Source organism: Notothenia coriiceps, unplaced genomic scaffold (assembly GCF_000735185.1).
Source record: "Notothenia coriiceps isolate Sejong01 unplaced genomic scaffold, NC01 NC01_scaffold00020475, whole genome shotgun sequence".
NCBI classification, from domain to species: domain Eukaryota; kingdom Metazoa; phylum Chordata; class Actinopteri; order Perciformes; family Nototheniidae; genus Notothenia; species Notothenia coriiceps.
In genome coordinates, this window is record NW_011353176.1 from 333,442 (window position 1) to 360,887 (window position 27,446).

A 27,446-nucleotide genomic window follows, 5' to 3' on the forward strand; every position below is an offset into this window, starting at 1 on the left:
CCATTAGGTCAATTAAAAATGCTGAACTATTGCAGGGGACAATCACTTCTGACATTCAAATCAAATAAAGGGGAAATTGCCACAGCTTCATTGTTTTACATTGATAAGGTGAAAACATTATATACATAAAATTAGTATGGCAAAGCATTTGACCTATTTTCTTTTTAAAACTCTAAAATATTGATTAGGCATCCTAGACATACTTGCCTCTCTTCTCAGGAAGCCTTTGTTTTGATGGATAGTTGTTCTCTATTTATGCAAATAAGACAAGTTGAAAGTGTTCTAAAGTCTGCATGTAATTAAAGATGGCATTTAAGCCTCAGATGTTATCATCATAGTTAATTGATCAGGTCATATTTCCCATTATTCCAAGGCATCTATTGATGTCAGGCAAGGTAATGAATAGTTACGAGGGAACTAACACTGTTTAGCTACAAAATAAAACAAGCTCTGCAGTTTGGATTGTAAAGTAGACTGCTGGAGATGATTGAATATTGAAAAAGTAAACTGCGGAATGGGATAAATAATGTCTGTGTAAAAGCAAATGTGATTTCTTCATAATTTAATTTGGAATGGTGAACGATAGGTGCCATGTCATTGTGTCCTTTTACTCAATCAGTGGGGGAAATGCATATTCAATTTCCAATCTTCATTCTCGCACAACAGAAGAAAGGTTGTACCTTCCATCTTCGTCGTCATAATCAACCATGCAAGTGAACCTATGAATATGTAGTCCATTTCATCCGAGGGGTCGGATTCTGGGAGGGCAGGGCCAGCCGAGATGAAATCTGCGCTCATCTGATTGGACCGTATAACGAGTCAAACTGAGCTCATTTCATGCCAATCTGGTTGCCTCCAGTGAAACTATCCAAAAGGCAAGAGGCTACAGCGATTTGGAAAAGAAGAGACAACAGATAAATGGTGAAATGAAGTTGAAGGGGGCCTTCTTACCTTTGAGAAAGAAATATTTCAATTTAAATGTATCACTTCATCAGGGTAAAGTCCTCCAGCTTCGCGGCGCTGAGATTACACCAATTATACATCAAATGGTGAACTAGCTGCAAGTGAACAAATGCCTCGCGTGCTCCCGTTTAAAGGTTGGCTTTATGGCTGTTCACTTACAACCACAATTAGTCTGCCAGGGTGAGATTAAACACACCTTGATTCAGAGTTGTAGTGTATTAGTCAAGTCAAATTCCACATATTTGTACATATTTGTATGTATAATCTGTAATAAACCTCGTGCAATGGCATGTACATAATATCCTTTTAGTGGCGTATGGAGGGAGCAGAATGCATACACTGTGAATAAACTACCTTTAATATATGCACATTAATCCCCTTCTTTTTATTTATACAATCATTATTTCTTTTTGGATCAGTAACACAACCCGGTAGGGCTGCTCAATTAATCGTATTTTAATCGCAATTACGATTTTGGCTTGCAATGATTACGAAAACAACGTAATCGAAATAAAACTATTATTTTTTTATTATTATAATTATTATTTAATTTTTCAGTTGAATTCTGCTTAAAGCTCAGGGTAATCAACTGTTAAAAACATACTGTTCAATTTTTTTTTCAATAAATGGATGTTTTCAAAGTCAATGGATAATCGTTTTTAATAATCGTGGAATCAATTATTGACCCAAACAATCGAGATTATGATTTTTGCCATAATCAAGCAGCCCTACAACCCGGTAGACAATTTGCTGCCCAGCTATTATCTGTATATTATATTTTTTATATTTGTACCAGTAGTTCAGCTTGTTGTCTTTGTTTAGCTTTATGTCTCTGTGCACCCTCTAGTAAATGTATCTCTTCATCGTCAATTATTAATTTTAAGCGAGTAGATTTTAGATGCTACTTTGGGATTGCCTTTTCTTATGATTCATACTAAATAGATAGAGAATATCTTTTTTGTTATGTAACCACAACCATGTAGACAATTTGCTGTCCAGGTATTACTTTATCAAAGATATTATCATTTGTTTAGCTTGTTGTCTTTGTTGAGCCCTATGTCACTATGCATCCTTCAAATAATGTATCTTTTAACAAATGATTATGAATTGTAAGTGTGTAGATTTGAGTCACTGCTTTGGGATAACCTTACTTTTAAATACCTTTGTTTACCCCTTACTGTTATTGTTCATATTAAATACAGTACATATTGAATTCAACTATCAGAAAGTAACTCATCATCATTGATTTATTGCAGTTGTTGTTTTACCCCTGAACTGAAATACCCTACAATCCCAGGCTAAATATTTCTGCTATTCCAAGGATGAAATGGTATATTAATAACAACATTTTAAGGTTTATATTTCAGCTAAAAGATCACCTGCATCAGTCCGGGTGAAGAAGGGGACATCTGGAGGACACGGGACTGGTTTGTCTCCATCCCTTCCTCCCGCTCTGCAGTCTGCTGCCGCTGAGCTATGCCTGTGGGCACAATATATTTGACACAAGAGTGCTGATGAATCTCATCAGTTTAATGTGTTTATGCTCGCTAAGCCCTAAAAGCTTATTGCTGTTCAATGGAGTGCTACAAAGTTACCTAATTTCCCCCCTGGTTGTCTCTTAGCGCGCTGGCACCGCAGACTCCCAATAACATGGTGTACTCCGCAACCTGTGGAAATACAGAGGCCACGCTGTGTCTCAATGATTTGTGTTATCGGCCAGAGAATAGACCTTGACAGAAATACAGATATTACAGGCTTTTTTTCCACCTTAAATTCAGCCCATGACTGTCTCTCTCCCTCCACATTGATCCCTTTTTACAGCCTTTTCATAGTAAGTACTTTAGTCTTATCTTCGCTGCTCCCACCTCGCCTGTCTCATATTCCGCCCAATAAGGCTGGCTGCCTATATGACAGCTAACACCCAGTATTAATTAAAATGTCATGCCTCCAAATCAATATTGTAAAACAGTTCAAACACAACTCATCACCACTGCTGTGATAAGTGCTTTTGGGTGACAGGTAAGTCTAAAGAAAGAGATTCAGGAGAATGGTATGACGGAATTATCCAGAGAGAACATGTAACATTAAAATGTATGACCCCCCCTATGCGTTACTTCATCACTCACAATTGCAAATTATCCACAGTGTCATGAAGTGTGCTGTGTTAAACTGACAGATCCATAAGTCAGCAGCAACAGGCCAGGAGGCTTGGCGCGAGAACTCTTTAGCTTCAGATGTCTGACTGCAATGCGTTAAAAGTGACTAATGCACACTCATTTGGGAAGAAGGCTGTCAGAGGGGGATTTATCAGAGCCGCTAAAATAGCTGCAATCCATCTGATTACGCTCATGTTAACTCTGCTCTGTTTGGACAAAAAAAGGAGGCAGGTTGTAACTAATGCTTCACAATTAGTGCAAATGTTAGAGCAATATACATGTAGGCTAGTGCAATAGAAAGCACAATATGTGTTACAAGCTAAATGCGTGATAATACTATTCCTAATTGAGGATTGTGGTGCAACAGAAATATTCCGTCCGGTTATGCTCACTTTCAGGTTCATATTTGTGTCTCTACTGTGACGTGTTTCCATGCTTTAATGTTCAAAAAGCTCTTTATTTTTCGCATACTGCCTGTGCTGCAGCACCTCTTTTCACCCTCTGTCTGAAACCAGAGCCCAGTCTGCTCTGATTGGTTAGCTGGCCGGCTCTGTTGTGATTGGTCAAACACTTATAGATATCCTGCCACTTAGCCTATCACCTATCAGTATGTGTCGGAGCACTAGCCAATAGAAGCGCGAGTGTTACATAGTTATGTAATTATGTTACGGAAGTAAACAAAGGAGTCCAATGGAGGCGTTTCAGGTAGATTTATGCCTTTGCAGATCATTGACATGCACTAAAACCTAAATATTATTCAATACAGGAACAGGAATAACCCAAAAAGCATTTTAGGCATGAGATCAATGATGAAAAATTATCAATCCTTCCAATATCTTTAATCATACCGCAATTACCTTTTCAGAAAACATAATTGCAATTTTTACTAATTTCACAGCCTTCTATGACAAAATGTCAAGGCTTTTGCCATGAAAAGTTTCTGAAAAAGCCAATAAAACAGAGAACAACTTCCATTTTCTCGCAATATTCAAACTATTATATGTGGCAAATATGCTTGATTCAAAACTTTGTGAGGCTGTACGTGTTCACACATACTCATTGTAAGACATTGTTCAGAAGCAAGGCTCAGGATATGGATAGAATGTGACAAATTCTGTCAGAGTAAATATGGTTTAATAAATGAATTAGCTTCATAAATAATGGCTGTAATGACATTTTAGGGGACAATAAGCCTAAGCGTTGTCAGGAAATAGTTGATGTATGAGTTTCATGCCTCAGCGGTTCCTCAAAATGAATAGGCTCTGGAAGATAGCAGGGGCCTGCAACCAGCCTATTTCCTCGAATTATCTACTTGTTGTCAATTTGCACAGTGGAATTACACATGCAAATTGAACTGCCTGCACAAACACCACTTGGAGATGATAAAAACAAATTAACAAAGGCTATAGAAGGAGGATTTATTTCACTGGCTAACCCAGGTCAAGCAATACATGTATTTTACAATTGTGTGTACCCAATTTTGCTGTAATTATATCAGCAAATTATTCTTTGTAATCTTATTATTTTTTCCCCAACCTTCTCCTTACACACATAATTAACTTCCTTCATGTCCCCGCGAAAAAGAATCAGCGTGCCTCTGCATCAGTTTAATCTGATTTGAGGTTTTGTTCTCGTCACCTTTTAGCTGCAATCCAGAGGAAGGTGAGAGGTGAACAGTTTAGTGACACTGTTTAGTGTAACCACTTGGTAAAAGGAGCAGAAGTGACAAATCTACATAGCAGAAGTCACATGTTAAAATATAAATAATCACCTCTTAACATCATCCCTCATATGCGGAGGGAAATTAAGAGCCCCGGACCTCCGCGTTTGCTATTAGATATCTCATTTACTTTGTACACACAGTGCTAATCTGCACTAATGAATTCTGCCACACCAAGCCAGATCGAGATGACTTAAAATTATTACCACTTCCACAGATATGCCTTTCCTCATTTGAGGCTCAATTTGGCTGGCTCGCAAAAACAGTCTGTCACAGTAAGATACTAATAATTAGGGTTTTAAGATGATTAGTTTATCTCTGTGCTCTTACAGTCCTGCCTCTTATCCGCCATGGCCAAAACTTAATAAGAGGCTCTAAGTTTTAAACAGCCAACTCCAAGAAGAATTACCAAGAAATGACTGAAATAATGAACTGGAGCACATGCCAGGGAGGGAGACACAGAGAAGGGGAGAGAGGGAGACACAGAGAAATGCATGGTGGGAAAGCTGAGAGACATTAATTCAAGTGTGAAATAGAACACAAAGTCTGGTAATCAATAAGGAAATGATTCAGACCTGTAATGCCAAAATTGTTTGGTGTTAACAAGACTTTGTGACTCTCATTTACCTTCAGACGCTGCGATGCTCATCAACTTGTCACACAAGTAATTAAAGTCATGATAATGCTGAGTGAGTGATACCAGTTTCTCGTTCTATATTTTAGAGGATGACATGGAGATTTTACAAGTTTGAGATGACATTCAATATACTGTAGCATAAGCCTCATCAACCAAGTGTAATTTGAGCTGAATTTTGCAAAGCTGAACTGTGTAAATCTCCATTTTAGGGTACAAGAAGGTCAAGGGGACTGCAAGGTCTCCAGGTTGTTGCATTCAATGTCTGGCCCAATTTGTAATTATTTCCAGTTTCTGAAATATAGGATGCAATCAAAGTGATTTGTATTGTATATTAACCTCGTGATTATCTTTTAAATTAATGTATTAATCACCTATTCTTTCAAATGTAAAGGATATTTGCATAAGCCAACCACAAGATCCAACAGCCTCTAATAATGTCTTACAATATCTATCATGACCAACAGTATAAAACCCCAATCCAATCCAATCCAAAATGACTTTGTTTAGTGTTTTTAATTTACAATAAGGGCAGAGGAAGCAGCAAATACTCACATTGAGGAAGATTGAAAAATATTTGTGACATTTTTACTTTCTGTCAATGCATCCATTGTGAAATTGGAAATTGTTTCTGTACTTATCGGCTTTAAATCATAATTTTGCCAATTTCAGACTGCATTTCATGAAAGGCAAAGTGTCTGTATGGCTGCTTATATTTTACAAGTTTGGCCAATTGTGCTAAATGCAATGATTGGTATAATGTATCATACAATTAAAATATATAAAAAGAAGAATTGTTTAGGAATTGGCACCAAATTATCTTCTTTGTATTAAACCAACTCTGATCATTTCAATTCTTAGCTAGTCCTATACAACACTATAGTTTTAACTGAGATTTTTTGTTTCTTCCAGAAACTTCTTCCTGCCAGAGTCCAGCCAACGTGAGCCTGACCTTTTTATATATACATTGGTTAGGTCTCACTTTATTCCTAATGCATATGGCACAGAGAATGCAGGCTATAATTTATGTAGATTATTGGCTTTGCAATAAGATGCAACCAAAAGAAAGCTAATGTGAATGAGTGTGAAAGAGCAATTTAAGGGTAGATGTGCCTGTGCCAGTGCCAGGGGCTATACAAGATTTGCATGCTAATCATTCTAATAATAATGTAATGCCCAAAGCACATTGAGCAAATTGCGAACCATTGGTCATAGAAGGAAGCTTATCTCGCAGAGAACATGACACAAATATAGGTTAACATTTGAATGATTCCTGGTAATTCACGGACCTGTCAGTAGCCTGGCTCACCTCAATTAGAAATGCTCCACAACAGCCTGTTCTGGACTTTACTTCGCTGCAAAGACTAGCTTAAACTCCTTACATTTGTTCGACGCTTCTTTTCTGTGGTGTAAATGTCTTTTTAACGGGAAGTTTACACCATAAAACCGCTCTTCTTGTCAAACACAACCCCAAATTAACCCTAAAATGTTAAACGTTGCTCTTACCAAAACAACCAATAAGAGCCTTTGTATGGCCCTCGTGCTGCGCTCCTCTCAAACGCTCTGATTGGACCATCTGCTCAACTGACTAGCTTCCAGCCAATCGGTCCTTTCTCAACAGGAACGTCACAGTGTTTACCCGGAAATGAGAGCCTGTTCCAACAGCCGTAATCTTTAATTTAGCCATTTCTGACTGTTTTCTGTCCAGATCAATAATGCTTTAGCCTATAATCTGACTTTATCTACTGCCTCGATATGTATAGCGGTCTTTTGCCCAAAGGTTTCACCGAAGAAGACCTCAGTCCGGATGACGATGAGGATGAAGCAGAGGAGCAGAGAGAGGGAGAGCAGTGTGAGAGCTCTGCTGAAAAGTTGAGCTCTGTAGGGGAAAACACAGTCTCTGTGAAAGAGACACAGTCTACTCACACTGCATGTGAATCAGACAATGAGTCCCCGACATGCAGTATGCCTGGTATATCTCAGGAAATGTGGCAAGTATGTTGGTTTGGTGTGCATCTAAGCTAAGCATTTATTATGTGAAATACTGAGCTAGCTGTTGGTGTACCTGTTATCTTGTTAGTGGGGACTAAATATAAAAGAAAGCTCTGCTTAATCTTGAGCTGTGGATGGTTTAAGAAGCCCTGTAAGACTTTTTGTATCGTAACATAGACTATAAGATGTGTACAGCAGAGTTAGATCAGGGGTAGTAGTTGTATTTTGTGAATGTAATGTGTGTGTGTGTGTGTGTGTGTGTGTGTGTGTGTGTGTGTGTGTGTGTGTGTGTGTGTGTGTGTGTGTGTGTGTGTGTGTGTGTGTGTTAGAAATTCCAGGATCTACGGGAGAAAAATGAAAAAATTAAGACAATGAAGGTCCCCCAAAAAAGAAAAAGAAGACGACACAAGAAAGGTATCCATCATAGTTACTATAATTCAATCAAAATGTAATGTTTGATACGGTATATTGATGTTGGGCCTTCCTTCTGTCCGGCGTGCATGTGTGAGATGTAAATATATAATTTCAGGATCTGCACAGCAAAGACTATTATTTATTATTTCATATTCTGGTCTTAATATTGTATGTAACAAATCACCCTATTGTCCCTCCTAGTATTACATTACATTACATGTTAGACACTTTTATCCAAAGCGACTTACATATTCAATACTGTGGACGATCCCCACAGGAGCAATTTGGGGTGAAGTGTCTCAGGGACACAACGACATGCTGACTGCAGTGGGACTCGAACTTGCTATCCCCCTGATGCCAAGTCCAGCACACTTTCCACTGAGCCACAGCCGCCTAGTAGACATGAAGACTTCTGTTTAGTGACGCTCATATATTTTACAAATATGTAACTGTGTCTCTTATGTCAATCAACAGGAACAAACAGTGAGGAAACTACAGAGACAAGGTACCTTATAATATAAAACATTTCTAACCAGAGAACTGATTTTTTACAACATAAATCCGCATCATTCTTCACATGCAATTGTGTAATCTGGAAGTGTAGTGAATATAGCCAAATCTCAGTTGTCTTGCAGCCCTATCATATAATGATAAAAGCCTTAAATAAATCAGACATGAAAGCTGTAATGTATGATCTAATATGAACAGTTCAGTTTAGTGCTGGTTGACCCTCATTACTAATTGACAGGAACATAGTCTGTAGGGATTTGGCTTGGGAACTGTAGGATCACCGGTTCAAGCCCCCGCAATGACCTTAATATGGAGTGTAGACTGCGACTTGGAGAGGTCCACGTTCACCTCCTTGGCACTGCCGTGGTGCCCTTGAGCAATTCCTTCCCGGGCGCTGTACAATAGCTGCACAATGCTCCTTGTACTAGGATGGGTTAAATGCTGAGGTCCAATTTCACTGTGTGTGCTGTGTGCATGTACATGTGTGTGACAACTAAAGGGGGTTTCATCCTCCGATCTAATAAGTGAATGGCTGTCGCCGGCCCAAAATCTATTGCATGCTATATACAATGGAAGTATATATGATATTTAGTAATCACATCCACAAAATAGAGATCATTTGTAGTAAAGCAATTATTTACTTATTCATCTATCCATCAGTAAGCTCTGAGCACCAATCAGCGTAGCATCATAGTTGTATTGTGTACTTTCTTTGTGTGTACAATAAGGGCGGTTCAATATGCCAGTATTGACCATAAGCCTTATTGTTTTTAAACGTATCAATGTCGTTTCTTTCAGTTTTTTTCGTTTACACAAATTATACAAAAAACTATGTTTAAAAAAACAAATTAAAACACCAAATCAAATGTTTTATACTGTATATGTCGGTGTTACACAGCCCTAGTGAACAATATGTGTTATGCCTAAAATGAAACAGAATGTTACTAAAGAATTATCAGGAAATTAGCTTTATATATCATAAAATATTATATTTATTATTAATTAATCAATGGTGTTAGTTAGGTACATCATATTGTCTAAGTGAAATATTGAAAGTAACTACAGCTGTCAGATAATTATCCTGCAGTAAGAGGTACAATGTTTACCTCTGAAATGTAGTGCAGTGCATTCGAAGTAACCATACTGTGTGATAGATGCGTATTCAGACTATAGTGAGACAGTATTAGTCTGCCTTATCACAGTGCTGTGCTACATGTAATGAACATGAACTCTTTCCCTCTGTCAGCAGAGAGCATCAGGAGGAGCATGAGCAGCACTGGAATGAGCTTAAGCAGCATTTCGGTGTAAATGATCGATTTCATCCCCCTGCATGTTCCAAACCCCCTCCGAAGGTAACAAAGACTCCTGCCTTCCAATTTATCTGCTGAGGTTTAATACTGTGTCAGTCGAAGCTGTTAGTAACACCTTCCCATCCTTTGTGTTTCCCTGACACTGTATCCTCTCATTGTTTTCTGTGATATGGATTAGAATACTCTCAACCTGACACTGAGATGAATATTAGGGATTATGTTTGGTTACATTTAGTGATAAGATTAGGATGAATCTCCTTTCTTGTGTGTGTGAGATTAAAGTGAAATGTAGGTTTTTTTTCCCCTCTGCGAAAAAGCTAATAAATGTAGCTTGACAAAAGAATAGTACCTGATACGGCCTCAGTGACTGCAGCTAGAACATTTAAATGAATGGTTAGATAATAGATGGGCTTGTGTGGAATTCATCACTGAAAGAAATTATAACTTTCTTTCATTGGGATACATTTCTGCACTTGAAGATGAATGCAAACGTTTGCAAATTGCCAATGAAGCAAAAATATTTGCAAGCTTGATGAACATTATAGCTGACCCACTGAAAGGGAACTGTGCGCGATTCAATTTGAAATCCTTTTAATGATTATTTTGGAGTATTTTGTGCTTAATTTATCTAAGAGCAGCATAAAATTGAGGTTTCTTTTTTGCTGATTTTAGCCTAATTTGAATAAGACCACTATGAAAAAGATAAAAGAAATGATTAACAAGCTGAATGAAACAGAACTTGTCACATCAACATAATGAGGGGCTCCTTTATCCCTCAAATGCAGTTCTTTGTAATTAATATATCATATTTGCTTTTATTCCGCCAAGTCTTTCACACAGTCATTTGAGGAAAAAGCTTACAAAGCAGCCAGATTTCATTAATTAATATGCAACAGCATTTTACTTCAGTGACCTTAAAACATGTTTCGTGGCATAAAGAATGCTGTCAGTTAGAGTCTTGTTAGTGAGATACAGTAGACGATGATTGAGATCACAAGTCGGGTCTTATCAGTGTCAGATTTGGTTTTTTATAAACGATAAAAAACATAACAAGCAACTAAAGTTACAGAAAATAGTTATAATTGTGGGGTTTTTAAGCCTGATGGTATCGTCCTTGTACTTTTACAGTTGAGTCAAGGTCCTCAGACAATACATCAGAGGGTACACATTAATAATTACAGTCTCTTTCCAGTGTAGTTTTTTTAGCATGATGACATTTTGGGGGCTGAAGAAATCCGGTCCTGCGCTTCCTCAGATAGGCTCATCACAGCAGAACTGCCATCAGTAACCGGGGGCCCTCTCCGCACCCCCTTCTGCTTCGGCCTGTAATGGAAATGTGTAATTAAAGAGTCACATGTATGTTTGGTAATCTCCTGTAGCATTTCTAAGATTTCCCCACTAATATCCAATCAAAAAGGTTTTCATTTGTGAAGGGAAATCTACATATTTGTAGTAATGGCAATCATATTAAAAATAAGGCCCTGGGGACTTTTGAAGTTACTCTTTGATTTTTTTCTCTCTCTACCCCTATTTAAAAAAAAAAAAATCTGAATTTTTTTTTCCCTCTTCTGCAGTCCGGCCTAGAAAAGAGCATAGAGGGGGCCATCGCTGAAGGGGACATTGCAAAGGCGGAGGAGATGAGCGACAGACTCGCCACTCGAGAGGTACGTTGTGCTGATAAGAGATCTTTGGGGTGCTCCCGCTGTGACAAATCAAGCTAATGGATCCGTGGCCATTTCTGCTGCAAAGACATAGAGGAACAAAAACACACGCAGACACCCACCATTCAGTCCTGCAGCCCTTTTCCATTGCGTTAATGGAAAGCCCTCCCCTTAGTTTTGAAGTGCTGCAGTGTCTAAAGGACTTTTGGCTCTGCTTTTTAATGAAGGGTACATTGCTTTCAAGCCAACTGTTAAATCATTCTCCAGGTAAGAGTTTCATACCTTTGAAGTGTACATGTCCCGTAAATGCAGTGCCTGAAGTTTTGTAACTAACCGCCTTGGCAGGCATCAAGGATCAAGTGGTTTGAAACTAATTTAGCATAAAATGTAGCCCACACACACACATATAATTGTGGTTTAAAAGACATACAGCTGCAGTGTTACTTCTACAGCGGGGGAATTGCCGTACTTTGAGCATCAAAGTTAAACCTCTGTGTTTCATGATGCATGTTGCTTACAGCATCCCATAAGCTTTTATATTTTGTGATGATAGCAACACAACATGTGTTAAACTTTGTCGGTCCTGGATTGCAATAGAGTTGCAAAGCATGCTGCTGTTTCAAAGTAGAAACACAGGAATCTCTAAACATAGTTTTCAATTAAGCTCATTTCATCCATCAGTGTAGCATAGTGGAAATGTCTATATACTGCATTACCCACAAGCTCCTGCTGCTCAGAAGAAGCTAGTCAGTGTCAAAACTGTAGTAAATTCAAAATGTATCGTAGTTACAGCTGGTAGTTGCTTAATTTTGCCAAAAAGGATAAAGAATCTTAAACTGAAATGGATTTTAAGGAACCCTTTGAAACTTTGGGTAATAAGCGTTTTCCTTCCTTGCAGACCGATGTTCAAATCAATGCCACTAATGCATCTGTACACCAAATTTGAAGCTACAGCTTTAGGCCAGTTAAAAACTGGAAACGGGATGAAAAAATAGCTTGTCTGCCTCTGTAGTAAGGGGACGAAATATGGCCAACAACTCTAAAGTTATCTAAGTAACACTTTATATCCTAATGTTGTGCCTTTTTTTCTGGGGTGCACTAGTAACTTCCTGGAGTTTCCATTTGTAAATGTCTCATGATATTGATGTTAGTAGTCAACCTCTTCTATGTCACGAGTCTTGGACCTTTGACTTTATCTGGAAGCACCACAGTTTTCTGCATAGATTAATAACCCAGGCCCATCCAAATAGTCAAAGTTGGCCAACTGTAGGTCGTTTATTATTGTACATTAGAAAGATGAATGGGAAATATATTTCTGCAAGCAGAGGCAGTGATCAGGAATCGCAGTAGAAAGCACTATCTGACCTTCATACTAAATAGTTAGCAGGATAATAATATTCGGCAAGAAATTACTTAGACAAACGGGGAAAAAAATCATTAATGTCTGTAAATCTTTCAAACGTCCCCCTCGTGAATTAATAAAAAGGCACAAACAACAAGAATCTGTTTCCAAAAAAAATGAAACAGTTTTATTCTTCATCGAATTGGCATTACATGCGTGACCCAGGTATCTCCAGTGTATAATGGACATTAGTGTGCAGCGTCAGAGCCCTTAAATTCTCCTCTTAACCGCTAGCAGGGTGGTCAAATATGGGGAAGTTAACTGAAAGCTCTTGTGAGTGGCACCTGCGCGGTACTTTCAGAAAGCCTCTTAGAGCGCTGGTGGATTGGTTTTAGTCTGAGCCGAGGTTCTCGCCTCCTTGGCACCTGCCTCGCGTCTTGCCAGCACCGTGATGGGACGTGACAGCAGTTTGGCAGCCACAACTCATTGTTTAGCAGCGATAACTTCATTTTACACAAGAGTGTAGTGAGTTGACCATTTTGAAATCCCTTAAAAACTGATGTGACGTTCTTTCTCTTTACTTTTGAATACAAAGAAAGGCATTGCTGAGCATAGCGGGAGTTTGAAGAGAAGTGGCAGCTAAAAGGCCAAAAGTTTGACAGATTCAGTTGGAAAAGGATTCTCTTATTTGTTAAACGATGCAGCCTGAAATGCAGATAGCATTAAGACCAATGTTTGTTTACAGCACTCCTGTTCACTTTTGACAGGAGCAGTGTGACAAACATTTAGACGATCAATAATCCCCGCTGTGGCCAGAATCAATTTCAAGGTTGTAATTGAGTGGCTCATTTGGTACGGGACGGCTTAGATGTTTAATTTGTTTACGGTCATAACACCGAGACATGATTGTGGCAGGCTTTTTACTGGAAGAATGGGAACAGGTTTTCTACGCAAAAAATGCAAAAGCATTCCGACAGCTGTGAAGAACTAAAGAGGCCTGTTTGTCCCTCTAGGCATTGTTTTGTTAGGAAAACGGTGGTACATGTTAGACGACAATGTTTCAGTGTATTTTCATCCTCAATCTAACAGCTTCCCACTTATCTCGTTCAAGCAAAGGGAAATGGAAGGAAGATAGAGAGCTTCCTGTCAAAATCCCCTCTTTTATGAGACGGAAATGTTTGTTTCTGCTGTTTTCAGCTCCCTCAAATCAATTAATGATTTCCATTTGCTCCACTTTATTCTTTTTAATCTGAACATTAAAACAATTTGGTAGGAAAAACTGTTTTGAAAGCTCCTTACAAATTCTGAGATATGTGTTCTTTCATCTGTCAAACTTCTGAGACGCACTGCTCGGATATTCCAGGTTGTTTTTTTGATTCTCATTACAGTTTTTAAATACTTCCCAAGGCTCTAAGTCTTTGTTTTAGGTGAATTCATGAAGACATGCTCTGCTTTTAAGTGAAAGTATTAACACCCCCGAAGATAGAGCAAAGAAACCACCCCCTTTTAAGTATCAAAATATTATTTATGTCGACATTGCTTAGACAAAGCTCTCTGATGTATTCATTTAAAATGTGTTGATAAGGTTTATTTTCTCATAAAGATGTCTCTTTGCCCTTTTGGGTTTATTTTCACAAGCCTAAAAGACTCGAAATAATGTATAAAGCTTCTCACCTCTAAAGGAGGTCTAGTAGTTCAGTAGATTATAAGGTGCAAGTCCTCCAACTAAGAAGACTGGGTCTCCACCCTTTGATTACTGCACATTATTTGACACTGCTGCTAGTTGCTGATGAATTCAGTAATTAGCATAACATGGAGTGACTGGCACATATAGTATAAACGGCTCACTGTGTGTCAGGAGGTTTGATCGCATCCAGCAGCTCATATTTGACAGATTGATTTTGCAGCTATTCCTGGTAACTGAGTCAGTGCAGAAAGCTGATAACTCATTAGTAAAACACAGTTTCCTACGTCATCTAAAGTGTAGAATGAGCTACGGGGACATTTATAATGTAATGGTTCAGTATGTTTACATAAAACAAAAGTTATACACTATCTCTTTCCATCCATATTTAGGCATGTTATCCGAATTATGATTATGCCAAGTACTGTACCTATGATGCTTCGTCCTATACTCGAAGCTCGGTGTGTAGTTGCTTAGAAAGATCATAGTAGTATAAAACCTGCAAAGGGAATTCTTGATTGTTTCATGCAACTAACTGGTAATAAACTATAGGATTAATATGAATATTGTTTTTCATTGAGCATTAGGTTTTGCAAAGATTTCTTGAAGCTTCAAATCAACATAAAAAAATAGCCTAACAATCTTTTATTGTCACCTTATTGCAGATGACATTGAGACATAGGGTTTGACTATTCTTTTTAGGCAAATAGAATAGATAGTCTTACCCAAATGTAGTGAACTGATCTGGATCGTGTACACATTTTGAATTTACAACACAGATTTGTCAGCATAGAGAAAATGTTCACAATCAACCACAGACGGAATTTCAACAACATGTGTTAAGAATAATAAGGGTCTAAATGTGGATTTGATTTTGATATACTTTATTAATCCCCGTGGGGAAATTGTTTCTCTGTATTTGACCCATCCTAGTGTTAGGAGCAGTGTGCTGCCATTTTGAACGGCGCCCGGGGAGCAGTATAGGGAACGGTGCCTTGCTCAGGGACACCTCGGTAGCACTTGGTCTTGCCGGGACTTGAACTGGTGGCCTTCCAGTTGCCAAGCCAAGTCCCTAAGGACTTCCCCACCACCGCCCGATCCTTGCGGAACTCCACATGCAACGACTTCTATGTATGGCCTACAAATAACTTGGGTGATTCAAACCAACAAACTACTAGGTTATCACACACATTAGCTTCAAAGATATTTAAATGAATCATACATCTTTTAAGGTTGATATTATACATATGGTTTTCTTTACCCAGATCGGTAATGCCAATACAATTATGAACTAATTGAATGAAATGTGATGAGCCCATGCAGAGTCAATTTGACCTGATGTTGCTGTACCCTAAATAAAGACAATGGCTTCTGTACACCACTTTCTTCGTCACACATATTAACCTTCTCATTGTAGTATTACTTAAAACATTATCCTTACCATAAATAATGTCTTCCTCGCCCTTTTTTCTCTTTGTAAAACAGAGCCACTGAGGTCTTTTGAAATAGTCAGGAGCTGTACTTTATATATAGTAAGTGGGCATATTTCACCACAAAAGACTGTCACGCCATGTTAGAGCTTACAGTTCCCCCATAGCACTCATCACAGCTATTAGAGTGGCATTACCACTTCAAAACAGAAACTCTCTTAGTCTATAACAATAGTCCATTGTATTAATTCCAGAAGCTAAAGAATATGGAAAATAAAAAGTAGTTCAATGGCTGCTGGCCTCTTAAACCAACAGGAAAGAAGAAAGCGTGCAATGCCACCAAAGAAACAAAGAAACATGTTCTAAAAAGTTGCATTTGTTGTTGGTTTGTGAAGGGCGAGAGAGCAAGGCACTACGGAGGTTGAGTATATTTCAGCCACAACTGGTGTTTCACCATTTTTATTTAAAACACTTTCTTAAATAGAACGTATTATGCTTATTTTCAGGTTCATAATTGTGTTTGGAGCCTCTTCTATGACATGTTTCCATGCTTTAATGTTGAAAAGGGTATTTTTGTACTCATACTGCCTGAACCTCTTTTCACCCTCTGTCTGAAACCAGAGCCCAGTCTGTTCTGATTGGTTAGGTAGTCGGCCCTGTTGTGATTGGTCAAAGCCTTAGAGATGTGTCAGAAATGTCCCACTTCTTAGCAAATCACGTACAGTGTGTTGGAGCGCTAGCCAAAAGAAGCACAAGTGTTACATTGTGATGCCACTATGACACCGAGGTAAACAAAGGGGTCAAGTTGAGGCATTTTAGGCAGGGGGGAGTGTGTCGGAGAGAAACTCCGTGGAGCTCTGGGATTTTATCCTTTGCAGACCCTTTACATGCACACAAACCTATATAAAACACTACAGGAAAGGGCACAATAGGGCCCCTTTAACTAGATGGAGCTGCAGTGTAACAAATAAATTGAACTTGAACTCATTATTTACATTATCTTTAAATAATGTATAAAAGAGATCATGTTGTGATTTCTTTTTTTTACAGAAGATCTGTAAATAAAAAACATTTGTATTTAGTCTCTAGGTGACCTCTTGTAAGCCAGTACTTCTCTGCAGCACCACAATACTTCATTCTGAATTATATTTTTCACCAAATATTGCGCTTACTGCGATTCGATACAATTGCGTTTCATTGTGCAGCCACAGATCAAATGCATTAGGGTATAGTGGATATTTACTGCAATAATCTTATCTCAAAGTTCCCTTTACATATCCTTTAATCTGCTGCTATGTTTCCATTTAGCTACGTCAAACAGTTTGTGTATTCGCTCTGTGATTTGAATCCGCTTCCAAAGGAACCGATCCAAAATATTATGGGTTCTTATTTGACCTATGCCACAACCTTTCACCAAGGCTCATAAACAGTTGACCAGTCGTTTTTCCCTAAGTCTGCTGACAAACCAATAAAGAAACAAAACTTCAAAATGAATCTCTTTTTAAAGCGGTTATACATTGTATAATATTATAGCATAAAATCATGCTGCATTTACTAGTCTTTTCCTGCCTTTATTGTGTTAACTAACCGTTCACTAATGCCTGAAACCATCTGCCTCAACAACCCTAATCTAGCCTCAGTTTTGACTGGTACTTCCTGTCCTCTGGATGACCTTTGGTTGGCGACCCCCTCTTTAACTCATGTTGAGCCAAATTAACCTGATCAGCTTAAACTGTTAGAAATGTGCCCCTTTCTAATAGTTAGATCACTTAATAATGAACCTAATGAATATGTATTAACTGGAGCCATTTATGCTTTCTGTAGTGTTTGAACTTGCGGATGGTTATAATATCCCTCATTATGTCCTAGCTCGTATTTCAATAGAAGCAGCAGCTGAAAGGAAAAGCCCCACTGTCCTTGAAATCTACCCTTTGGAAATCCTTGCCTTAACGCTGTGAAACAAAGGTGTCGCGGCATTTTGTCGGAGGAGACATGGTGGCTTAGTTTAAACAAAGAGCTGAACTAAGAGTGTTTCATGATATTTGTGTTATTTAGCACCTTTTATTTTTCTCCTTCTCACCATCTTCTCCCTGCCATGCCCCGTGTTTGTAATCAAAAAATTAATGAGCACCGCTTTTGTTCCAAAGTAGGCTTTATCAGATTTTCTGACGTTCCCCGCCCCATCGGCTTTCGGACCTCCCCCCAGGCCGCATCCAGAGAGTTTAGGGAAACTCTCCCCTTTGTTCATTTCTCCTTCAGCATAAGCAATTTATCACTGAATGAACTTTTATTGTATCTCCGGATGACTCACATTACATTTTCGCCCATTCATTTTGAAATGGATTTTTGAAATGGGTACTAAGCTTTTATCAAATGCCTGGGAATCTCATTTGGATTATTGTATTTCATTAATTACTTGATAGACAAAGCATACTTTTCAATGTAGATTTGTGTGCTGTTTAATTAATTAGCATGTTTTCTCTTTTAATTAAAGCATTTTTTCTTCAAATTAAAGCCCACAGCAAAACACATATATAATTTGTTTGTAATTAGGCCTTAATTGGTGGTAGTGGAAGCTTAGCACCCTCGGTTTCTTTTTTCATGATTGCCATTTTTATTGCCAGTCACTCATTAATTAAACTGTTTTTTCTAATTAGCTTATAAAACTGTTGATGGCATATTATTGTAAGTGTGAGTTCAAAGCTTGCTAATAAGCCTACGCTACTCAGAAGAGGCGAGATAATGGAATGTGCACAAAGCGGTCGAACTTTTAGAGATTTTTTTGTGTCTACTCCCTAAAGATGATATGTCATGTGTATCTTGCATCAGATTACTAATAGAGAAAAATGTAGACATGGCTGTTCTGCTGTGCCTTCCCTGGAGTCCCTTTTCTTTCTGCTTGCCATGTAATTCTGTTTGTCAAAGTGCAGGAAAGATTATACAAAACACATGAAACAGTGTTGGGATAACTCAAGGGAGGTTCCTGCTGTGTTATTTGGACTGAGCTTTGCATTGGGAATCATGTCGTTTTGTAATTGTTAACGCTTTCCCATTATACAGTGTTTAATTGTACTTGCTGTTGCTGACTTACGTATTTGGGGACTCATTTCTGAAGTAGAAATACAAGTTACAATTTCAGATTGAAATCTACTGAGCAGTGTTTGGATGGAACTAAGTGCACTTTATAAGTAATGAACTTAGCTATCAATTAAATCACTTTTATTTTGCTCTTCATACTAAAGGCGCGTAGATATTCGCCATATGTAGCAGACAAATGTTCTATGAAATGTCTTTTTGTTTGTTTTTATTGTCATGCCGTTTATAATTTAACTCTACTATAACACAGAGAAAAGTGTTCTACTTATTTGTGTTGCTACTAAATAAGCTGTAGTTATTTGACATATTAAGATTTAACTTGCAAAACATGGGATGATCCTATAAAATATGGTGCATTATGTTATGTTAAACCACGTAATGGTAGTCATTTTGAGCTAACACATTTAGTAGGTAAACAGAAATGTATCTCCGACTATTTTGACTAATAATCCTTTCATTATTTTCTTTCTAGCAGAATTGCCAATCATTCAATGCTTCCAGCTTCTTCATAATTAGGATATTTCACTTTCCTGTATCTTAAATTATTGAATTATTGGGTTGGACAATTGGTTGGACAACACAAGCTATTAAATATGCTCAGGGGAATCTGCATTTCTCACTATAGATTACCAACCAAACAATTAATCAAGAGAACAATAAGAAGACTAATCAGTAATAAGAACGATCATAAGTTAGCTTAAACTACTACAACAGTAAAATTCTGCCAGCACATCCGTGCATTAGTAAGAATAAGCTTAGGGTCAAATATATAGTAGTATGTCAATTGCAGCAGCCATTTTTATGCAAGAGTACTTTTGATTCTTCCACTTTATTATGCTAATATTTCCTATGTACGTATACACAAGTAACCTTTCCAAAAAAACAACATTTGGATAATAGATTGTTTTAACCCTTTAGGTGTGTTTGTTCACATGTAATAGAGTCAATTGTCTTTTACAAGACCTCGAGCTAATTCGCATCCTTTGTGTTCACTCCTTTACTCTATTACTTGTATTGAAATGAACTAACTGAATGAAACTCTCTCTCCTTTCTTTTTAAAGCGATATGGGTGGTATTGATCGACCTCTTGATCTGTTGACCCTGTGTTGCTGCAACACTGAAGCTCTGCGGCCACATTTGTTCTCCCCCTCCGCCTCAGTTCTAAGAAATGATGCTGCAATAACACACAAGCCGCCTAATCTGATATTCATTCCTTTCTTATACAGCCCTGCTTTTCCAAAGTTGACTAAGGCCACATTATTTAGGCATTAAGGTAGTGTGATAAGGGAATTAGGCTGGTCATTAATCGTTTACACGTCAAATGCAGCAGAGCAGCTCGGGGAGGTGATTTAGCGAGGCAAAGCCATATAGCCCTTGTTAATCCACCTCTCACACGTTTTAATTGGAAGGGGCTTCCTGGATAGGAAATGTATGAATGGGTTTAAGGCCATTTCTTTCCTTAAAGCCATCATTTATTTCTTATTGTTAAAAGCAGCTTTACCACTTTATCCACATGGAGATGTATTTTTATCACCTTCCATTCAGCTATTGTCTTATTGCACTTGCTGTTTAATTGCCACAGTGTTTTTTGTGACGAGTTCCTAATGCTTCTTTTATTTTAAACATTTCACAATGATGCAATATAACAATGAGTGTGATAGAGGTTTATCTTGTGCAGGGCTTATACAGATTTTATTTTGCGTTCAGGCCCCATGTTTAGGTCTCCACTTGAATCTCCATGACGACCCAAACATGAATGAACAGAAAACGGTGCTGTTGACTTAACCCTCCTCGTGGCCCTAAGCTGCTGATGCTGCAGTGCCAGCATTGTGTGTGATGATTTTTTTTTGCCCTCAAATCTTCCAAAGGTCAGAGTATTAATCCTCTGAATAAACCTTGTTTTTAACACGGCTGTGCCCAGGCCACACACGAGAGAGACACAGAAACATGGCCTGTGATGGACACTTGATTGTATATTAATGCGAGGTGGAGTGGGAGGAATTGTCTTTAAGGAGCCACACAAACAAAGGATGAAGTCTGTCTCCTGCTTTTTATTCCAGCTCTCATTCTTATTTCCCACCAGCCTCTGATGTGAAAGGATTTGCCACTAAGATGCACGTAAGGGGAGGGGGGGGAAAAATCCTGAAAAGTGGATCAAAAAAGTAAATGAAAAATAATGTCATATTACGGAAAATATGAGAGGCTAATTTGTGCCGACTTTTTGCTAATTTTGTTCTCGCCACAGAAAGAGGAGCCGTCACCTGCTCGGCGCCACAGCGCTGACAGTGCCAGTGATCCATGAAATAAGCTGCCGCTGGCTTTGTTCAGATAAGAATGAACAAATCTGCACAATGTACTGCTCTCGGAATCTCATTTTCATACTTGCATGCAGGCTAAAAGAAATAAGCTGTTTGCAGGCTTGATTAATCAGACATTTGAGGGCTTTTTTTTTGTCTCTTTGATCTGCTCTGTCTCCTAGGTAACTTGGTTGACATTAATGTTGAGCCCCAGTAAAGACAATCAGGGATTGTAGACTATACTGATAAAAAAAAAGGAAAGACCTATAATGCTTTAAATATAGTAAACGCTATGTTGTGAATTTAAAAGAGCGGGGGAAATGAGGGGCATGGAAGTGGGTTTTAATTTAGCTTTTGGAATGTTTAGGAAGGCGTGTTTTTCTCCTTTTTCTCAAGACCTTTTGCATTTCAAATGCAACCCCACAGGAGAGCAGGTTAATGTGGGTAATCCTGCTGAAGAAAAAAATAATCTCTGCCTGTAAATCTCCAAATGGAACCGTTTAGCATCATGCAGTTTCATTTCATATGCCCCCCGAATGAGCTAAAGTGTTTTCCCCCCAAACACTAGAGAGCAGGAGCTGTTTAGATTTGTCAACAATTTAATAAACGGCCGGTTTATAATCTCATTGCAGACACTCAAGAAGCATTTAGCACCTACACCCTCCATCACGTAGCAGGGAAGCCTTTATGTGGCTCTATCTGCTCGCAAATCGCCTGCAAATGTAAAAGCAATCGCCCGTTATAACTCCCTTTTAAGAGCAGCGAACATGATTTGAGGAATAAAAACCTATAAAATGGCAAAGAGCTGAAGAGCTGTCATAGTATGTGCGCTTCAGGTTATGCAGACGCTTTCACAAATCTTCCAGTGACTATAGATGAATGCCTTGAGGGCCCAGCCGGAGCCCAGCACTTGCAGCCAGCCGGAGCCCTTATCTTAAATCCAAGCAAAGTACCATTAATCTTTTTGAAAGACCTTTATGGCTTTTAATGTATCCCAAATTAGAACATTTTACACCCTTGGTTCCTGAAATATGGTGATAAAAAGCCTTTAGAGTTTAATTTCTCCTGCCTGCTCGCTCTGACCTGCTTAATCCCAGCATGCATTAGGAGATATTTTAGTTTCAGTCTTTCTAATAAAGTTTATCCCACTTAATTATAATTGAAACATTTTTTTTTCAGCAGGTCTTTTTTTCCTTCTTCTTTTTCTTCAAGTGGCGCAGTGGTGGCACATTTCTTCATTACCTTAAGACTCCCACCATCCCACCCCACACCCCCCACCCTTGATTGTATTGTGAATATTACTAGAGAATTACCCAAAGGTTTGGTGAAATAGTTCCAAGTTGTTTATGGAAGTTTGCCTTTGCTTGAATAATACATCTCTGGAGTGACGGAGGAGGAGGCAGGGCTTTTCCCTTTGTTTCCCGTGCTCCTGTGCGACTGGGGTTATTGGGATTATTCTGCTTCACAATACATGTCGTCTTTCCTGGGATTTGAATGTTTGCCTCTTGCTGTCACGGTCATTCTCTTCACTTCTGATTTCAGGCATTGCCTGCAGTACTCCAAACAGAAAAGTGTCTTTTACACCGGTGATGAGTGGGAAAAAATGCCATTGCAAGGTTGTTGTGGAGAAAATGGCAAAATGCTGAATTGTTTTCCTCATGGTTTATTTACCCCCTTATTTCATTTGTAGATTAAACAAGGGGGGGAAAAGCAGTAATCAAAGAGAAACAATGAGCGTGAGACACTATTTGCCATGAGCTAAAAAAACATGACTCCTCAAACAAAAGGCGAAATAGATTAGAATAATTGTAATAAAAAGGTGCTATTGTAATTTATGGAGCCATTGGGCACGTCACCCCCCACTCACATATTCAACAATAACCTTTTTGAACGCTCTTATTTAAACTATATTTCTCTACCTATTACTTTTCATTGAACATTGCCCTATAACATATTTCGAGAATGTGGGCCGTTGCAGTTTTTTTAACAGCTTGAATTGTTGCAGTTCTTAAACCGACTATCAAAGCACTGTCAAAATCTAAGTTGTAATGACTTATTCATTATTGATAATTTGTCACTAAAATAGGCCATCGCATTATCAAAGAGCCCATGGGGTGGTCTGACAAATGTTTTTGACTGACCAACTGTCAAAAACCCAAAGATATTAAGTTGAGTATAAAAGAAGACAACCAGCAAATACTGATGTTTAAGAGATGGAATATGTGAGTTATTGACATGTTTTTATTACTTAGCAAGTGAAACGAATAATCGATTGGCGACATTTTTGCTTGACTGGGCAAACAACAAATGTTCAGCTTTAATGTCTGTTTCAGAAACACTTTAATTTACAGGGGACCATTCAACTGGGAAGGAGAGGAGTTGTTTGTTGTATTATAACAGATGCGCCTTTAACAGTTGACAAACCCAACTTCTTACTTTTTCATGAAACAAAATGCCAAATATGTATATTTTAAACCATCATTATGAGTTCATAGACATGTCAATTGTCCAAATATTATTCTTCACTTGCTCTTTTTATTCATATTTCACAGGCTGCTGCTTCATCAGTGTTGCATCATGCTTAATGCTGCATGTCCTACAGTCCTAATGCAAAGAGTGTTTAATTCTCGGATATCAGGGTAAGGGTGGTTCTGTGTGGAGGGGCCGCAGACACACTGAGGAGAAGCCACCCTGACACATCAGTCAGGCAGAGAGCCTTTTTTGTCGCACAGACTGATTTCCATTCTCTAATGAGCCTCTCCTCTGTCTGCCTCTAAATAGCTGGCTGTGAAAATCGCTCAAGCCGCTGATTGCCGTGACTTTGTGCAACACAAACAGGAAGAGGAAGCTTTGAGGGCAGCGCAGAAGAGGAAGAACCAAATATCCTGGGGGTAGGACATCTCTCTGTGTTTGTGTTCACCATCATTTATCTGCCATGACACTCGAGTCCAGTTAAGGTTGAGAACTGGAACTGGGCATTAGAAATTAAATTTGTAAGCTAGATTTGATTCATACTTTATGGGTTCAGTTATTTCATATTTTATTTTCTGTTTTTGCAGGTTTGAGGCCAAAAGACGATGGGAAACCAAAAGCAACATGGGCTTCATGTGACAAACACGGAGAAAAACTCTATTTTTTTAAGTGAATATGATGTGGTGTTTTTTTATGGAGGACTGATCCTCTTTGTATATTTTGAAGGCTTCTCAACAGCGCAGTGTGGGGGGGGGGGAAGTCACACAGTTGGCTGAGGAAAAACCAATCCAGAAAGCACAAGAGAGCGAAAAAATTATGGAGCATTCAAATTAATTCCTAAGGCGCCCATTGGTGTCTGCATTGTGTTATTTTTCATTACATTTCAGTGATTTTAAGCTTTCTGGCCTTTTTCTTTCCCCCCCTTCAAATTAAATATGGTGTACATTACTGGATGATGCGTTTATTTATTGCTGTAAAGTGGGTTAATCATGAAGGCGCTCCTTTCTTCTTCCGAGGAAGAGAAAGGAAAGATTAGGGCCCTAATGCAATGTACAGGATAATGTGCGATAGGATTTGGGAGAAGAAAATGAAATTTGGCTGCTGTAAACAGTTGTGAGCAGTTGTAAACTGGAAGTTGGGTGAACGTTTTGGGGGTGGGGAGATGTAAGAGGGGGAGCTTTGCTGTTGGCCCTCACCCATGCTGGGAGACATGCTATTGTTTCTCAATCCCGAACAAGATGCACGCGCTGTTTCTCGAAGCCTACACTCGCCGCTCATTGTGTGATGAGCTCTCTTCAGCATCTGTAAACTCGCGTCGATTCCTCTCACTGCCACTTTGATCTTTTTCTTTTTTTGTATCTGTAGCTCTTGTGAAACGCTCATTCAGATTCCAGGAAGTAGTAATTGCAAACAGCACGCAAAAAAGCAAAAGCATGATAATTACTTTTATTCATAATGCGTGCTTATATATCTTTTTCTTAACCATAGAAAATGATTGCTTTGCTTCAAGGTAATGAGAATTAAAATTAATCCCACCTAAGTTGTTGCAGTTTGGGCACTTTGTCCCCCTGTTCTCTAGATCTGCTGTGGAGGCTGAACAAATAAGAGTGACATTACCATAACATCAGAAATAAAAAGTTTGTAGACAATTAGGAACCAAAACACCTGAGCTGAAGAAACCTAGATAAATGATTAAAACCACATGCTGATTTTAGACAAATCTAGCTTTTTGCATCCTTCTACATCCGAGCCAATCACATGACTGTGTCTGAGAGGCTGTCAGTGGATGAGAATTGGTGCTAATTAAACTATTAATTATCTCTGTAATGAGACGCGAGTTAAAACTGTGTTAAGCACATCAAAGTACAACATGGGATTTCTTCACTTTGAAGACTGCTATGAAAAATATATCTTGGCTGAAGAGTGAGGAAACATCAGAGATGCTTTAATAATGGGACAAAAAGTAGTCACATTTTTAGAGCCTTCAAAAGCTTCGGATAACTCCTCGAGAACAACGTGTTGTTTGAGTTATTTCATAAACATTGTTTTTTTTCAGTATTACAGTTATTATCTCATTGAAAAACAAAACAAAAGGCATGAAGCATCTCATAATATGTTTTTCCGTATATGAAAGCAATATTTAACAGCTAGTAGTTGTCAGTGAACATGGCGCAGCGCTGATCCAAGAGCAGCCGTATCAATAGCATCTCACTTTATTAATCTCTTGGAACACAGGATAATGCCCTGAGCAGAGATGATTCTGCTTTTAAGCTGGAAAATCCACTTCCCCCTCTCGACATGTTGAGGAGCTGTTTTCAATAGTCTGTTCCTGCAGGCCAATCTTAGCCCCTGACCTAGGCTGATTTGTTGTGAAACGCGGAGACAAATTCCTTGGGCACATGTCGAAGCACTTTGAGGGAAAATTGTTTGTTGTGTGGAGTGGGGGGCTGCGAGGGGAAAAAACAACAACAATCCTATTAAATGGTTAGAAAGCTGCTGTTGTATGAAAGGGAACATGTGTTGCCGGTAACACGACATCAGCACTATCACTCGCTGCTATCGCTGGCTGGAAGAGGATTAACTCCAAGGAGAGATCTCCGAGATGCAGCTGATAAAGGCAAGCGACGTTCACAACACCTCGCACCTAACACAACATGGAGATCAGACGTGGTAATGTTGCTTTGTTTGTGCATTGTTCAGGGGTTTGATAACAATTAAGCTGCAATTTTTTCAGTTTTTATGGTGTAACTAAAACTTGTAACGCTTCCTCTCGTCCTCCTGTGTAGATAAAGCTTAAAGTCAATATTAGATTCATGAAATGTGTGACCTTTAAAAGGGCATGGTTGACTTTTTTTTATCTTTATTTGGGAACTATATTACCTCATCACTAGGAAAACTACTGTATGGAGGCCCTGAGACGATAAAATACATTAGGTGCAACATTAAAAACACAATATATAACATTTTTTTAAATAGAATAAAAAACACAACATAATCTTCCAATAATGGAATGGGCTAAATGCAGAGTGAGTGTGACGATTAAAGAGGCTTTATTGGATTCCTCAACTTTTTCCAACATTTCAGAAAACACATGACTGACTTCTTCATGCTTGTGACAAAATTGTGAAACCTTATCAGTGGTTTCAGACCTTTCTTCATGATTTGTGTCTTCATAGGTCAGGCAAGGCGGGATGTTTAGTTTCCGGTTCACCACCCTCACTTCTGCTACCACATATCCTGATGGATAACTGCCATAAGTATAGCATATACCATTATCTTCTGTCAAAACCAGGCTTTTCCGTAACAAAATCTGAACCTAACAAACAGGTTCAAGGAAACAAGCCTAATTTGGCATCTCGTTTTAACAACATTTAAAAACCGAAACATTTGCTTGACGTTAAATAGAAACACGACTATTGACATGTTTTCTCTTTTGTCATTCATAATGTTTTTGCACTTCAGGGCCACCATATATGATATCATGTAAATGATGAGCACATTTATGTACACAAGGTGTATTTGTTCCCTTCTTTTCAAAGTAGCATAATGTGGGAGTGACAGGCAGCGTGGCTGTTGACATATTCCCCGGCTGATTTAATGACCTGTTTAATTCTGGCATGTCTGTAACCCTCTCGTGTTGTTTTGCAGTTTTAATTAGTGTAATCATCACTCTTGAAGAAGGCCACAGGGTTGTTTAATGGGTCATGTTTGTCAAGATGCACAGAATTATAACACAAATGATATGCCATGCATTCAGCGACACTG

At 38.5% G+C, this 27,446-nt stretch overlaps 1 protein-coding gene and 1 long non-coding RNA gene across 3 annotated transcripts; one reads left to right on the forward strand and one right to left on the reverse strand.

Moving 5' to 3' along the window:
• Nucleotides 1–583: 583 nt before the first annotated feature.
• Nucleotides 584–6,930, reverse strand: LOC104952738 (uncharacterized). Its single transcript, XR_799136.1, has 4 exons — nucleotides 6,783–6,930; nucleotides 2,559–2,630; nucleotides 2,343–2,443; nucleotides 584–883 (listed from the first exon to the last, which is right to left on the reverse strand). It is a non-coding gene; the product is annotated as an uncharacterized lncRNA (long non-coding RNA).
• A 167-nt stretch (nucleotides 6,931–7,097) lies between these two features.
• Nucleotides 7,098–24,730, forward strand: fam204a (family with sequence similarity 204 member A). 2 transcript variants are annotated; one of them, XM_010779612.1, is made up of 7 exons: nucleotides 7,098–7,468; nucleotides 7,795–7,879; nucleotides 8,354–8,384; nucleotides 9,636–9,741; nucleotides 11,274–11,363; nucleotides 23,991–24,100; nucleotides 24,269–24,730. In XM_010779612.1, the coding sequence occupies exons 1-7, from the start codon at nucleotides 7,229–7,231 to the stop codon at nucleotides 24,318–24,320; spliced, it is 714 nt and encodes a 237-aa protein (XP_010777914.1). In that variant the 5' UTR covers nucleotides 7,098–7,228; the 3' UTR covers nucleotides 24,321–24,730. The 2 variants fall into 2 exon arrangements, with proteins under 2 accessions (XP_010777914.1, XP_010777915.1); XM_010779613.1 differs by having other exon boundaries at nucleotides 9,639–9,741.
• The last annotated feature ends 2,716 nt before the right edge of the window (nucleotides 24,731–27,446 follow it).

Excerpts from the sequence above, each read along its gene's own strand:
- fam204a (XM_010779612.1), top strand. The coding sequence starts at position 7,229 with ATGTATAGCGGTCTTTTGCCCAAAGGTTTCACCGAAGAAGACCTCAGT. Across the intron at positions 7,880-8,353 it reads AAGAAGACGACACAAGAAAG|GAACAAACAGTGAGGAAACT; the intron begins GTATCCATCATA and ends GTCAATCAACAG. Across the intron at positions 8,385-9,635 it reads GAGGAAACTACAGAGACAAG|CAGAGAGCATCAGGAGGAGC; the intron begins GTACCTTATAAT and ends TCCCTCTGTCAG.